At 40.9% G+C, this 16,615-nt stretch overlaps 1 protein-coding gene across 6 annotated transcripts in view; it reads left to right on the top strand.

Annotated features, from left to right (window-relative positions):
* The window catches only part of ptprfa (protein tyrosine phosphatase receptor type Fa), a 385,498-nt gene that overhangs the window by 284,839 nt on the left and 84,044 nt on the right, over positions 1–16,615 (top strand). For all 6 annotated transcript variants that reach the window (XM_087852896.1, XM_087852895.1, XM_087852893.1 and 3 more), the window contains one exon: positions 14,910–15,027. In XM_087852896.1, coding sequence (XP_087709022.1) covers positions 14,910–15,027 — 118 coding nt within the window. The remainder of the gene's footprint in view (positions 1–14,909; positions 15,028–16,615) is intronic.

Below are 16,615 nucleotides of genomic sequence, written 5' to 3'. Positions count from 1 at the left end.
GCACAGATTATTGTGGACATGTAGAGATTAAGATACTCCCATTAAAACCCTCAAAGGAAGCAGGCACAAAATTTATGTTATAAAGACTAAAGAAGACTCGAAATGATACTCGGTGTATCTAGGTAGACTCATCACCACTGTCCTTCATTCAAACCTGTGTCTAAGGATTCTGATTATTTCAGAGAGGAGAAAGCGTCTCCACTCGTAGACCAGCAAGGCGCTTTAAAATATAGTATAGCTGTGAAACCAGCCATCATGAGTTCACTGACAGAGCCAGTGATATATCACAGCGTAGAATACAGTAATGCATCAGTTACTGTATGAAAAAATGAGAGCTACTCTATGCTGAGGCCACTTCGAGCTGCTTTATTTAATGGATGTTGCTGTGATTTAGAGCTCGGTTGCACTCTGGCCAGAGAATGGATGTAATTTTCACCCCATCGTTAACAGCTTACATTGTTTATGATATGGGCTTTTATTTATTTCTTCTAAGAAGCTGAGGAAGCGAAGCTCTTTGTCCTTTATTTTTGGGTACTCAGCAGGTTGTTCAGCACAGTGCCCAGTTCCTCTGAATCAAGTTGTTGAAGCAGACATTCACATGTGAAATGTCATTAATGTCCCAATGGCCTTTGTGAGCCAGCAATCTTTTTCCTCCACGTGTCTTTCTGTCCATGTGTAGCGTCTGTGCTGTCGGGGCAGCAGGCTAAACAGAGATGCACAACCCTCCTCATCACAGCACTATTTTTAGGGAGCATCAAGCTAACTCAGAGACATCATCTCTAGAGTCTCCCCAGTGGGACGTACCCAAACGGCTTGTGTAGGAGTCAGCTTTTTAATAAGGTTTAATTAAAATTTGTAGGTCAGTACCCATGGCTTTCACGAGGTAATCCAACAGTACATTCAGAAAAATAGCAAATTGTTTTCCATTCTGTGCATGAACTCAGTTTTTGAATCAAAAGGAAATCAGGATTTGTTTGTGACACTTTTTGGAGAATATCAAGAAAAAAAACCCACAAGTAATAATTTTGTTAAATCCTTCCTGCAGCTCTTTATTTTACACAGAGACTTTTGTTTTTCTCTCCTGGTCCTTCGATGTTCCAGCTTCTCTTTAGTGGTTGCTATGAGTTTTAAAGATGTGCAAAGCCAAACGATCAGAGGGTTGTTGGTGGGATGTTGCTCAAAGCTTTGTGTTCTACACTTGGATTCAGTTTGTTTGTTTGTTTCATTTTCATGTGACAATCAGACTTAAGCATTTACGTTGTTAGTGTAGGAACAGATTGTGATTAAAATGCAACCTTACAAATTCACTTTGTAAGGTTTAGGCACCAAAATGATTTATAACTCATGGTGAGGATTTAAACAGACCTTTTTACAGCAGCACCCACATTAGATGATACTTTATTAGGCAGGTGTAACACACGATGACTCCTGTTCTATCTAATGTACTATCTGTGGTTAGCTGACAATTAGAAACATTAGGAAAGCAGAAAACATACATATCTAAGATGTTAGTCAGTTAGTGACTTGGCTCTATTGTAGGAACAAGCAGCAGCAAGACTCCCACACAGCAAAGAGCAGCATGTGACAACAAGGCTACGTTCACTCTGCAGGTCTTGATGCTCAATTCCAATTTTTTGATCAAATCTGATTTTTCTGTCTGCTCGTTCACACTACAAATAAAATGTGACAGCAAACGCGCTCTAGTGTGAACGCTCAAAGCGGCCGCATGCGCAAAAGAAGACGTCACACACAACGCGCTCTGTTTAGACCCAGAGCAACAGTATTGTTTGACTGATGGCCTTAATATAAAGACTTTACGTTTCCCAATTTTTGCTTTAAGTTATAAAGTTATTTTATCTACATTTGGCCTAATAATGATCCTTATTGCTGTTTTAGAGGAGCGCTGCTTCAAAGGATAGTTGCAGATTTCTGTCAGAATCTGCAGATTATACAGAACAAATAAAATGTTCACGTTTCTCCAACGTTGTCTTTCCAATAGTTTCACTGGATGGACAGGAAGCGTTCGCGATGTCTTCTCCGGCGCTGATAATTGGCGTCTGTCTTGTGTCGGTGACGTAAAAGACGGATTTAATGCGACTTGACCATCAAACAGCAGCTTTCTGAAACATCAGATATGTATCAGATTCAGTACCACATATGAAAGTGACCCAGGTCGGATTTGAAAATATCGGATTTGTGCCGTTCACACTGTCATACCATGATTGGATATGGGTCGCATAGGGTCAAAAAAGTCGGATTTGATGCGCTTTCGCCTGCAGTGTGAACGTAGCCTAAGAGACGTCATGGAAACGAGGGGCTGGAGTGCAGGTGTGTTGCAAATCGACTTGCAGGTAAAACCTGAAACAGCTTAAATAGACTTAAACTGGATGTGTAGAAAGAAATCAGCAGAGCGGTCAGCTGATGTGGTCTGGATCTCAGATATTGCTCTGAGTTTATCCAAAAGCATAATAAAATGGAGAGAACAGGAGAAAACGCCAGAAGAAGATTGAAAACATAAATGAACTCACAGATGACCTCGAACCTCAAAACGAAGCAGCAGCTGCAACAAAACTTCTTGCACGTCTTGATTTAAAAAAAGAGGCGTGTCTTCTGTGACACAGGTGAGGTTCACAGTGAAATGGCTAAAAGATAGAGAAGGGACTTGTTTTTGTTCTGATCAATATATTAATGTCACCAAACTTTAAAAACACCTGTTTCCTTAGTAACAGTTTACTACAGACAGATAAACAGGGAAATATTAAAATACTTGAGCTATTATAATTTCAGGACCATGGACAGCGCGCAGCATTTACACTGTGATGTAACACATGACTGTTTGTAGTGGTGGACCTACACACATTCAGCTGCATGCACTTTGACAGTAAGTGGGCTTTAGGTCACAGATGCACCCACGCACAAATCCCCCCGAGGAAATCTGCAATTTCTTTTATTGATTAATTTGTCTCAAAACAAAGGTCGCTTAGAAAAACTGTGGTGATGTTAACACCACCAGAGTGTAGAAGGTTTTTAAGTTTAAACCTTTGTCAGTCAGGCACATTTGGTTTGTTTTATCCCTTGAAAGGGTGCAAGTTGTCTCAATGCAACGATGCTGGAGGCTTACAGTCCTACACTGAGCCTGTGTTCATTAGAGCAACCCTTTCTGTCAGACTGCCACTGTAGGCCTACGTCTAACCTATATTTACATGCTTGTCTGATTACAATCAAGAAGCTGCTACTATCCTGTTAATAAATTATTCTTAGCTTGGACTTAATTGCGAGGCTCAATGGGAAGATTGAGCCTGTCATAGTTAAATGAACTTCACTGTGTTTAGAAATCAACCATAAAACTAACCACACCTATCAGCACAACATGTGGGTTATATTCACATATTGTGTGTTTTGGTAAATCTGCCTGATGCCCAGTTGGTTGTCCAGCATCTGCTGGTCTGTCTGGAGCTTGAAGGATCTTATTGCTCCCTTTGGGATTGAAGGGATTTCCATCAAGTCCATGTTCTCAGTCTTTGTCCATATATGCTGTGTTCCACTTGCATCAGTATGTTCATCAGTTCCTCTGATTGACTCAAAGTCACAAGTTTTTATTGAAGAAACTTGTGTTCAGTTGTGAATATTCAATATAAGGATGTCAAATCTAAAGATTAAGCGAGTGGCCTGTTGGCCCGGCACTGGGTTAAGTTTGTTTTAGGTTCACAGGTAAGACATGCTGTATAGTGTGTCGAAAGCAAACTCTTTAAAAACAGTTGAAAGTTCAGATTTTTGCAGGTCAGCAATGTTATTGCTGATTGGTGATGTTTTCTTAAGGCTTAAGGATCGAATCGCACGACTGTGCACCTCTGTGTGCTCGGCTGTCAGCAGTGACGTTATTCTGCTTTTCATAAATGATTCATGAAGAAGAAAACACAGACAGACCACCCAAAAACAGAATGTGCAGGTGAAACGTAATCGAACTTTACATCAGCACCAAATCCTAATCTTGACTTTATCCTTTCTGTCTCCTCATCAGCGTCTCCATCTACACGTTTCCATCTCTGCTCTGAGCACAACCTCGGGGAAAAGCTATGACATCTAAAGTGTAGATGAGTAACTGTCTTTTTTTATGCCGCAGAATACTAAGCATGAGTAGATGCCAGCAATACAGGACATAAAATTATTTAAATCCTCTTTCTTCTCCCTGTTGTCTGTATCATAGCTTATGTTTATGGTGCCTGCGTTGTTCAGATGGAATAACAATGCGCTTTTACTGCTGATACAGTCGGTTCAGGCTGTGGATGTAGTGCTGCAGCTTTTTGAATTTTTTCCAGCACCATCTAGTTTCCATCCCCATGGTGTCGTTTAGCTGGTTCTTGTGCAGATTCATCAGTTATTGACCATGAAACACAATCCTGGCACAAAAAACACAAGCGGGAGATTTTTCTGTTTTCTGTTCCTTTCAATTCAACACAAAATGCTTCAACAATAATAATAATATTAGTAACAGTGTGAGTGAAGATGTGAGGCTCAGTTGATTTTAGCACATTTGTGGCTTTGAGACTTGTCAATGGCATAAAGTTGTTTTTTTTCATACACTTCGTCGCTTCAGTTTTTAATTTAGTGTTTTAGCTCTCAGCAATAAAAAGCTGACGGGGGTCCTGCTGGGCAGCGGGTGGCATAGAGGACACAGGAGTTTGATGTGTGTATCTACTCGGAGGCTGAGAGGTAGCACGGGCAGTATTTTCTTTTTTGTTGTTGTTTCTGTGATAAAATGAAGAACAGTCACAGCGATTCATAAGTTTTAAAATGTTCTATTGGAAAATAATAAAAAATGACCTGGGCTATGGTGCCACTGCCAAAACGTTTGTCCATCACTGCCAGTGTTGGGAAGGTTACTTTTAAAATGTATTCCATTACAGATTACAGATTACATGCCCCAAAATGTATTCTGTAACGTATTCCGTTACGTTACTCAATGAGAGTAACGTATTCTGAATACTTTGGATTACTTAATATATTATCATGCTGTTTACAACTACATGAATGTACTATTGCTGTGATTTATTACTGTTACTGAAGGTCCGCGGCTCCGAACCGTAGTAAAGGGACCTCTGACTAATATAATAATCAGCAATCCTGACCCGCCACAATATGAAACAGGGAAGTACCGTGTGTAATCCATTTATTTCAACAAAGTAACTGTAACGGAATACAGTTACTCATATTTTGTGTTTTAAATGCATAACGGCGGTACATGTATTCCGTTACTCCCCAACACTGATCACTGCACGCAAGCTTCAGACGTAAACATCCATGTTTTCATGTTTTAAAGACCTGATAGTTTCACAGAGCTCTTTGCTCTCAGACAGCAACGTTTCCAGATTTTTAGTCTGGTTGTGATGTAAAAACATTTATAGTAACTTTCTAAAAACTCCGGATAACTATTAAAATAGTCATTTGAAATAGACATTATAAATGAAAAAATCTGAAACGTCTGTGGTAACAAACACGAGAACAATCTGCGATTAACAAAATCACAAGTAATGGAAATATTCAGAGTTTTGAATGAACATTTAAGGGATCTTTAAGTAGGTTTTTGTTTGCAGCTGTTTCAAGAAGTCTTTCCTCTGAGTTTTATATAAACCTGCAGCAGAATCTACAGCTGTCTACTTGATCTGTTTACTAACGTGTGCATGGATGCATTCCCATAACTTTTTTATTAAAATGGTGAATAAAAATATCACCTGCCTCTAGATTTACAGATGTACATCATGCATAATGGCAGGTGATTTTGTTCTATGGGTGTGTCTGAATGAAGCTGTGAAGGATATTAAAATGGTTTTAAATGATCCATAACATTGATGAAGAACCATCAATGTTAAGTAAATGTTGGCTGAAAAAATCTTTGCATATCTTAGTTATTTTTCTGAACACGTCTATATCTGTAAAATCCAGGAAAAACCATAGAAACGGATTATTTCATTGATTTTATGTTTCTTTTTGGAAAAGCACCATAAATATTCATCTAGGCGACAAAGACAACAATGAATGAAATCAGGCACTTAATCGAGCAAACCTAGAGCCTCAGTGTGTGATTCGCATCCCCAGGTTGAGGAAACTGGGTTTATCTGGCAGGTGAGTCAGCGGCTCTGAATGTGCTGCCTGAGCGAATCGAGCTCTTTGCGAGCAAACACGAGTTTTCGTTATCGCCCTTCTTCTTAAATTGGAGCCCCTCATGAGCCTGGGCCAGACTCCCCTCACAGAGGAGAGCGCTCATTATTCACACATTACCTCCATTTCCACATGAAGTCTAAAGTGGCACCTGTTCCTCCTTCAGTCCCTGATCACTGCAGTGTTTTCATCAGTGGACTCATGAAGACTCAGCAGACTGTGTGAGTAGTCACAGTGTGTGTTGTGTGGACAGGGCGAGCGTGTTTTCTGTCACAGCATCCCATGATCTGTGTGGGTACTAACACAATTATTTTTCCACCTACCTCTCTTCAGTTAGCAGTCTAAAGAAGAAGAAGCCTGATGGCGCTCAGCAAAACCAAGTAGTAAGATAGACATGACGATTGTCTCAGTTATACCTGATGTAAGCAGGACATCGTAGATCTCTGCTCTTCAGTTTAGTTAATTAAAGTGTTTGAGTGATCGCAATACATTGTTATATAATGCCAATTCAAGGCTGTATATTTATTGCACAGACATCAGTATGTTGTAGAATTGCACAACAGATGCAGACAGCATTTTGCTAATTAGGCTAAAAGGTTTAATTCAACCCAACCTCGTACGGCCATGTTAGAGGAAATCTAAACCATATATAGTGTCAATGTAGTGAAACGTGCAGGGTTAGTGAAAGTGACTAACCCTGCAACGTGTGAATATTGAAGGGCAAGTTTATTTGTACAGCACAATTCAACAACAAGGTGATTCAAAGTGCTTTACAGAGACATTAGAAACAAAAACAAATAAAAAGCATGATTTAAAATTGATTAAAACAAGCAAACAAACAAACAAAACAGTATATAAAATCAAAACAGATAAAATCAGTAGTTAAAATATAAGTTTTGAAATTTAAGCTTAAAAGTGTGGATTTGGTGCTTTATTCAAATGCAGCTGAGAACAGGTGAGTCTTCAACCTGGATTTAAATAAACTGAGTGTTTCAGCTGATCTGAGGCTTTCTGGGAGTTTGTTCCAGATATAAGGAGCATAAAAGCTGAATGCAGCTTCTCCATGTCTGGTTCTGAAAAAACAAACAAATTCAAATTTCTTATCCACAAGAGGGCAAACCAATTTAACAGTCTGAGAACTGCTTTTGTTCATAATTTAAAACAAACGATCACAAATGTGTAACGATTTAAAATTTGAGACTATTTTCAAATCTCAATTTAATTTAATAAGTTGGCAGCTTTTCAGAGACCAGGCTGGCAGACGGTGGCGTGAACCTTCACAGCCTTTACAGATGTGTTGGTGCAAACCTGTGGCAGCTGCTCACAGTGTGTGTTTGTGCGTGCACGTACATGTTTGGTGTGCGTGTCTTTTTGGTGTGTTTCTTGAAGCCTCCCAGTCTTCGCAGAAATGCAGTTGTAAATACTCTGTTGACTTTATTCTGCAAGTAAAGTCGAGCTCGTGGTTTCACTGCTGGTTTTCTGAGCCAGCAAAGAAACCTCTGTTTAGCTGACACGCTGTTACTGAACACACAATATTTTAGACTCTGCAGCAGTAATTGTCAAACAAGTGCTCAGTGTCTCCTGTTGCCTCGCATCACGTTGTTATTTTATTGAATGTGGAATCTGTGTAACGCAGAGGTCTGCTTTATGCTACCTCCCATCCAATAAAGAGCGTCTGCTTATTTATTCTACTTGAATGCAGCTGCTGTTGGTTTGTTCTGCAACACAAATCCACAGAGACATCAGTGCATACTGCTTCTGTTTGTGAGCATGAAAAGTACAGTTCCAGCTCTCTGCTCCTTCTCTGCAGTGCCCATCATAATAGTGCTGCACGTCTGTGCACCGGTTCAACACAACACACAGTAGATCAAGAGTAAACTAGATGTTTGTGTTTACCTGTAGTGCAAAGCACGGGGCTTATTGATGAAGGATTACAGGGAGCTGGGGCTCAGTTTGCACTGCTGTAAATGGATTTTTTTGTGTGTTCACGCTTTGACCTCACTTACAATCTGTGTAAGATTGTCTTATTTGCACATCAAATCAGTGCACACACAACACGCTGCTGTTTTGTGGCTCCTATTGCGTCATTTCTCATGCAAGAAGCGAGGTCATCAACATCTGTGCATCTATTCTTGTCCAAACCTGTTAGAAGCTGAGAGAAATTTAAATATAGGATAGAAGAACAGACAGTGGACCCGAACATTATGACCGTTTGCAGGTAACTGATTTTTGCAATTTGAAAAATCATGTAGTATTGTTTTTATAAATGACAAAGGTCTGATACTAGACAATACTAGGTCAAGGTCAAATTTATTTATATAGCACATTTCAAACAGTCGATGCTGCACAAAGTGCTTAACAATATAAAAATGGTATTAAAAAGCAACAATGTAATACAATAATAACAGTAAAAAACAATAATAGGACAGTAAAAGAATTAAAACAATAACTAAACAAATTCAAATAAGAGCAAAATGCTTGTTTCATAGTGTGTTAAAATCCAGGGCATAGAAATGTGTCTTCAGTAATGATTTAAATTGCTCAAGTGTTTGTGCAGATCTAATATTTAAGGGGAGACTATTCTTCACATAAACACGTCTTTAAACAAAATGTAAATGTAAGGACAAACATCTGGAGAATGGTTTTATTAGAAACGGTGGCACGGTGGTTAGCACTGTTGCTGCACAGCAAGAAGGTCCTGAGTTCAGTTCCACCATCAGGCCGGGGTCTTTCTGTGTGGAGTTTGCATGTTCTCCCCGTGTTTGTGTGGGTTCCCTCCGGGTACTCCGGCTTCCTCCCACCGTCCAAAGACATGCAGCTTGTGGGGATAGGTTAATTGGATAACCCAAATTGTCACTAGGTGTGAATGTGCGAATGAATGTGAGCGCGAATGGTTGTCTGTCCCTGTGTGTTGGCCCTGCGACAGACTGGCGACCTGTCCAGGGTGTACCCTGCCTCTCGCCCTATGACAGCTGGGATAGGCTCCAGCGCCCCCCGCGACCCTGAAAAGGATAAGCGGAAGCGAATGGATGGATGGATGGACTATTCCAAAGTCTGGGACCTGCCACAGAGAAGGATCTATCACCACGGGTTTTGAGGTTAGTCCGTGGGATGGACAGCATTAGTTTTGAGCTAGACCTCGTGGTTTTTCCTGGAGCATAGGCAGAGAGGAGCTCAGACAGGTAAGGAGGGCTCGGGCATTAAGTGACTTAAAAACAAAAAGTAGAAGTTTAAATTGGATCCTGTAGGAGACAGGAAGCCAGTGTAGAGAAGCTAAAACTGGGGTTATATGCTCTCTCCGTTTGGTACCAGTTACTGGTACCAATACTAGAGACTAGAATCTGCAGACACTGTTTCTGCGATAGCTGCTGTCTGAAATAAATATTTATGGTCAGTTTGTAAAGTGGAAAACACGTTTTGATTGCATTCTCAGTCGCGCACCTTGCCTGTGCTCTGACTCACTGTAAATGACTGTAGGCTCAGTCAGACGTACTGCATCTGTGCTCTGACTGAACAGTGACATCACTTATTCTTCACAGCTTTGATGCTTCCTTTCATAATATTACATCATATTGATGAGCTAACAGCTTGTTAGTGAGTTTCTAATGAAGGAGAATTAATGGAAAATAAACTGAAGGAAGTTCTTCAAAAGCAGGCTTGGTGTAAGCCGGCACTGAGCGACATTTCAGATTCTTTTAGATCCTTTTTGGGACAAAACTCATTTAGGTTTCAACTTCATTGCTACTGTTCACTATTATTAAATACTCAGTTATTACAGGGGAGCTCTCCACGAGCACAGACTGCAAAGGAAAATAAAGTTCACATTTAAGAACACGCCGGCTGCTCTCTGTGGACCGGTACATTATTGATGACATTATTAATAACAGAGTGGAAACAACAGTCGGTGGTTCTGCTCGGTTCTTTTTCTTTGTGGTTGTTTTTTATTGTTTCTTTGTTTTTTACCTTTATAAAACGTGGTTCTTGGATTTAACCCTTTAAAGCCGGTCAGAGCAGCACGCTCTGTTTTGCGTAACTATTTTTAAATCCCGGTAGCTCTGCAACCACGTGAGCTAGCGCAATAATTTCTTTTGCATATGAAACCGGAGGAGTTGTACTTACATCTTATGCCATCAGCTTGTCCTCGGTCACAGTTTCCTTCCACATATAGTTTTGCAAAAACTGCATAAAAAGCACTTGCAGCAACAAAAACATAATATTCCAGAAACACGCTTTGCTGATCCGATCAGCTGTTTGTAACACTTCCTACGTCCATCAGCGCGAACTATCGCATGTCCGCCATGACCTGCCCGAAACAGGAAGTGACGTCATTTTTGCGGAAATGTAGTTTTTTACCATCAGGGCCTCATGAGCCTATACTGGTGTTTTTAAAAGTTATGTTTGACTTTATGACTTTCTGTGTGGTTGCTGGGATGCTTAGGACTCATATTGCACTGCTGGAAATAGTTTATTTTGATGCATATGCTGCTTTTTTGCAAATTTGCATTATAATATTTATTTTCGTTTTTCCTGCAGTGTATAAAAATTGGTGTATTTCACAAATAAAACTATGAAGACACTCAAAATAAATTTCCTGTGGTGGGAAACTATTTTGTGCAACTTTTTTGTATTTACAGTTTTGAGGGATAAGCCTCTTAAATTTCTCTAACTAGAAATATATGTTAAAAAAACAAAAACGATTTTAAATTTTTTTGTAGTTTATTGCACTTTTTTGCAATTTATGTAATTACTATGCACTTAATGCAGACATATTATTAAAATCTGGGCTGTAATGGTTGTATTGATGTATAACAACTTGAAATGCTCCCAAAAATGGCTCCACAGCATGTAAACATATAATATAAGCTCTGCCTGACTTGGTTCTATGGTAGGTCTTAAAGGGTTAAACAAAAAGCCATAAAAACCTAAATGACTGACTGCATGTGCTTGTGGAAACAGTGCATTGGTTGCCAGCATGGACTCACTTCTCTGCTAATACTTAATACTTAAGTAAACTCAAATAAATTCAACAGAATATGCAGAAAGAACCACTGCAAATCTAAAATATTCAATTTAATTTTAATTCAGTTCAATTTTATTTGTATAGTAAAAGCCTACAATAATAACTATGCAGTCGGGCCAGGCAGCACTTTTGTGTAATACCAATTTCTACCACATGTTGGCGCTTCAAGTCACTGTGAGCTTTATTTTGTAGGAATCAACACATTTTTATTTACAATATCAGAGGAAAAAGCAGCTGTTGGGGAAATGTTGCAGCACATTTCTAAACATATTTAACTACCAAAATGCCACCGAGTGATGAAAGCTCTGGTTCAGAGCTTCACAGAGTAATTACAAAATGTACTTTAAGACTATCGTGTCTTTAAGCCAGCTTTCTTCTTGATTGGCTGCCCTCATAAAGAGACGCTTTGACCAGAATGAGACCGTCGGGTCACAGAGCTGTGTGAGATCAGAGAGATGATGTCCTCTCTGCTGACATCACACAGAGTCGTTCAGATGACCCCGCCATCCATAATTCTGCACAGTGGAAAAAGCCACTCGCCACATCTGCCCTGACGGCCCCGCCCACAGGGGAACGCTCATTTCAGACCCATCCTTCCCATTTCTGTAGTAATGAAGAGCAAAGCTGAAACACTCGTTAAATTTTTCATAGCGCACGAGTTTTCCCTTTAACTGGATAGAAACCAAAAAAGAAGTCTCTAAAACGTTTTAATTATTTCGACTTCATGTTTTATTTATTCAGTAAGCTGTGCCTGTTTTATTTAAATGGGTCAGTTATTTCGAGGAACAACTGCTTTCAAACTCCACACAATTAACCCAGAGTTGTTTCTCTGAGAGATTAAACCCCAACACGAAGCAATAGAAATACTTTGTGCATTTACTGTTGAGTAGCACAAGTTTCCCTCTGCAACGGTTCAATACGTCAGTCCAGCACAGGTGGCTAATGATAGTGGACGGATAAATGTGCAGAACTGGAGACAGAAAACTGGGTAATAAATAATGCAACCTACATAATACTTAAATGGAGAGTAGCCAGAAAGGCTATTGCTTAAAAGGGATCAGCTTCAGATTTTAGTCCTCGTCTCAAGTGCATCAGTTTAGCTCTTTACCCTCGAAGGTCCCAGTCTTTTTAAGCCCACATTCGTCTGTTTGGCTGCATAAGGTTTGAGCAGCAGAGCGTCTTGATGACCACGTAAGAGATCTCTCTCTTTGACAACACACAGAAAAAATAGTGTGAAGCTGAGCAGGAAACAGCCGTGTGAAGCCTGACCTTTTATCTCACAGCGATTACTTGTACAAATGTCATTATTCGAACCTTTGGCCGTGTCTAATGAGCATCCACTGCTCGAACAAAGAGGAACATGTCCAGTTTAAATTGGGTAAGGAAGCCCAGCCCTCGAACAAAGGTCTAGCTGTAAGCTTCCAGAGCCACGGCTAACAAGCTTGCAGACTGTTAGCCCAGCTTCCCCATTTCAAGCATCAAATTGATCAAACTCCTAAATGTAACATGCTGACTGTGGGTGTTGTTGAAGGGTCTCCAGCATCCACTGAAATATCAGGCACAAGTGTCCTTCCCTCTTCATGTGAGGAAGAATCGGCGCAGTGTGCGAACTGCTAATGCGCTTTTGTAGTGGATTTGTTCCCAACATTAGTGGAATCTCCCCCACTGGTGATGGAGGTTGAAAAGACAAGGAGGTGGAGGACAGCAGCGTTTGATGTGTGACACACAGGAAGTCACTGCCGATTGATTGGCTCCCGTTAAAGCAGACGTTCCCCTCATAGCAGAGACGCCTCGTGTCTTAATGTAAAGCGTATCATCTGTTCAGTCCCTGGGAATCCATCCCTGCAGACTCCTGCTTGCTCTGCGTTTGAAAGACAGATGAAAGACCAATTTGATTTTTTTTTCTTCCCCTTTCAAAAGCAAGAAAATCTCTGGCAACAAAAGTGGAAAGGAATAGCAGCAGATTAAAATAATGAGGCTTTTAGAGGACTTCAGTAGCTTCACATGAGTCGCATTTCTCTCTCATCTTTCACCTTCGTTGCCCTGCAGAGAACACAGGAAGGAGGGAAACATCTTAACTCTTCACGCCCCGGCTGAAGTCAGTTTTCTACGTCTCTGCTCTTAAATTAGCAGAAGACGACCCTTTTAAATATCCAGTAGATATTAAACTGCCACAGAATAATAATTAGAGTGGTTGTTTCTGGACCCCCCCCCTTTTCCCTTCGGCGGCGCTTTGCTAATTTGCAGTGACATCTCCGTGGCTCAGCAGCCCCTGGGCTGCAGGCAGAGGCACGGTCATGATGGGGAAAATGGAAGCCACTGGGCATTCTTTACTGGAACTATCAACCCCCGCACACACTCGCAGCTCCGCCACTTTCCCGCTGCCATTTTTCTCTCATCACACGCTCCTTCATCTCTGCAGCTCCGCTCCACTCAGCACTCAGCAGTAGAAAGCAATCCTCTGCTATCTGAGAAAAGTGGACCTTTTTCGTGCCTCTTAATGGACTCGCAGCAGTTGACAGGCCGTGCATGCGGCTATATTAACGCGGCTGGACGAGCACGTTCGAACATGTACCCTAATGTGCATGGCAGAGATTCTCCTGAGACAAGTTTCTTTGAGAGGTCTTTATCATGAAATACATTTGAGTTTAATATTGGACAGTGACAGTTTCGTATACTTGGAGGCTTATGAGCGGTTCTGTGGGTAGATTACTGCAAGGCATCAGATCCTTGTGAAACAAAGAGCTGTGTTCAGGTCTTTGGCACTAAGTCCTCCACATTTTCAGGGGATGTTTTCGTTGATTTGCAAAGCAGGAACCCCACAGTCGCACCCTTGCTTTTTGTAAATGATATAGTTTTGTTGGCTTTAACAGAAGGTGACCTTCTGTATGTGATGTGGGGCTTTGCACCTGATTGTGGAGCAGCTGGGATGAGAGTCAGCATCTTCGAGCCTGAGTGTGGTGTGAGATGAACAGGCTGAGCAGTGCAGCATCAGCACTACATCCTATTTTTTCTGTTTTGAAATTTTCTGCAGTGTTCGTGTTACGCAACGCCATCTGTGTTTTGCTTTTATACGCAGGGTGTCTTTTGGCAGAAATAACGCTGTCGTATCAGATCGCTAGAAAGTCAGAGGTTGATGGTGATTGGTGGTCACTGAGTCAGCCAGGAGACCATCGTTTGTGCTTGTTGTTGTACTCATTGTTCTTTTATTGCTGTCACTCACTGGTTATGTTCTAGTTTGAATGATCTAACTGGACAAACAGCTGGTATATTTTCATTATCTTGACTCGTTTCTTCAAAGAGAAGATCAGGATTCTGGATTCAACTTTATTGTCCATAAACTGCATCTGTGCAGTCACCAGTTAAAGAATAATAGACATGTGACTGGTAAGAAAAGCAGATAATCAAACAGGAACAGTCTCTGAAGAACCTCAGTTTCCAAAAGCCTTCTGTAGCACTCGGTGCTGATGTGGAGTGATGGTCTGCTGGAGTGTTGTGAACAGGTTGGTGTTTGGGTGGTGTGGAAATGTCAGAATACCTTGAGTGGTGGAAATGTGAAGCTGATGCATGTGTTGTGTGTTGCTCAGTGCACTAAATGTTCTGCCAATTGAACTGAAGCTGTTGTCTCAACGTGGATTTTGTTGCCCTTTCGTCTGTTTTTTTCATCCTCTCTTCATCTTCATCTCCGTTTCTCTTCCTCCTCCTCTTCTCTTCCCTCTGTGCTGAGCAGGAGGCCTTTATAGCAGCTCTGCTCCCAGAAACAACCTATTCTGTGACTGTGGCTGCGTATACGACCAAGGGTGACGGAGCTCGCAGCAAGGCCAAGGTGGCCACCACCACAGGAGCAGGTGTGTGTGCTGCATACAAGTAATACAACAAATCTGAGGCCATATCTTGATCTTATTCCTGCTTGTTTTCTAATATGTCTCCATTTTTTTTACAGTCCTGCGTAGTCAGATTTTTTCTGTTTGTCTGATTTTGGCTCCATTTCACGTTTAGCTCGGGATCATCCTGAAAGAGCTTCTTAAACGCTTTTGCAGAGGCATCACTTGATAGTTTAAACAGCTGCATTCTTATAGAAAAGATCCTGAAATCTTGCTTTTTGTCACAGAAACAGTAAAATTTCTAAACTTCAGTCACAACTTTGGATGACTCAAACTGTTGCTTTTGAGTTTTCCTCAAAATGTGCTCTAGAATACTCGAGTCAACACAAGTCAACACTCATTACATCCCTGATAGAAGGGGCGGGGCAACACACAGAGGCATTTGCAGCATACTTGACTTAGGCTACGTTCACTCTGCAGGTCTTGATGCTCAATTCCGATTTTTCGATCAAATCCGATTTTTTTGTCTGCTCGTTCACACTACAAATAAAATGCGACAGCAAACGCGCTCTAGTGTGAACGCTCAAAGCGCCGCATGCGCAAAAGAAGACGTCACACACAACGCGCTCTGTTTAGACCCAGAGCAACAGTATTGTTTGACTGATGGTCTTAATATAAAGACTTCGGACTTTACGTTTCCCAATTTTTGCTTTAAGTTATTTTGTTATTGACATAATAATGTAAATAACCTAATAATGATCCTTATTGCTGTTTTAGAGGAGCGCTGCTTCAAAGGATAGTTGCAGATTTCTGTCAGAATCTGCAGATTATACAGTACAAATAAAATGTTCACGTTTCTCCAACGTTGTCTTCCCAACAGTTTCACCGGATGGCCAGGAAGCGTTCGCGATGTCTTCTCTGGCGCTGATAATTGGCGTCTGTCTTGTGTCAGTGACGTAAAAGATGGATTTAATGCGACTTGACCATCAAACAGCAGTCGCTTTCTGAAACATCAGATATGTATCAGATTCAGGACCACATATGAAAGTGACCCAGATCGGATTTGAAAATATCGGATTTGTGCCGTTCACACTGTCACACCATGATCGGATAGATGGGTCTCATAGGGTCAAAAAAGTCGGATTTGATGCGCTTTCGCCTGCAGTGTGAACGTAGCCTTTGAGTTGGAATTGACAGATGATATTTCACAAGAACAAAAGTAAACCCAAGTATACTGAGAAGCAGCTCTTGTGTTTTAAACCAGATGTCATTAGCAATGAGCAGATTGCACTAAGAGTCCAACAGCACTGCACACAAAGCCACAAAGCTTCGTCTGGTTCACTAAACCATAATCTAAACATCCTATGAACTCATCAGAAAAAGTCATTTTGCAAACAGACGTCTTTGCAACTTTGACTTCTTTTGGAGCCAGAAGAGTTGCCCCCTGCTGGTCATTAGGAAACACCCCCACCCACCCACACACACACAACAACACAGGTTTAAAGAGCTTTTTAGACTCAAAAGCTAGTCTGAATAACAGTCTTTGTTCTTCTGATAATAAAAAGCAGTGTGGCCTTTATGATAGTCTCAAAAACAGGTGCTATACCTTCCA

This window comes from Neolamprologus brichardi, chromosome 15 (assembly GCF_056152115.1).
Source record: "Neolamprologus brichardi isolate AB-2024 chromosome 15, ASM5615211v1, whole genome shotgun sequence".
Taxonomy (NCBI): domain Eukaryota; kingdom Metazoa; phylum Chordata; class Actinopteri; order Cichliformes; family Cichlidae; genus Neolamprologus; species Neolamprologus brichardi.
This window is presented reverse-complemented; position numbering and strand designations above follow the sequence as displayed.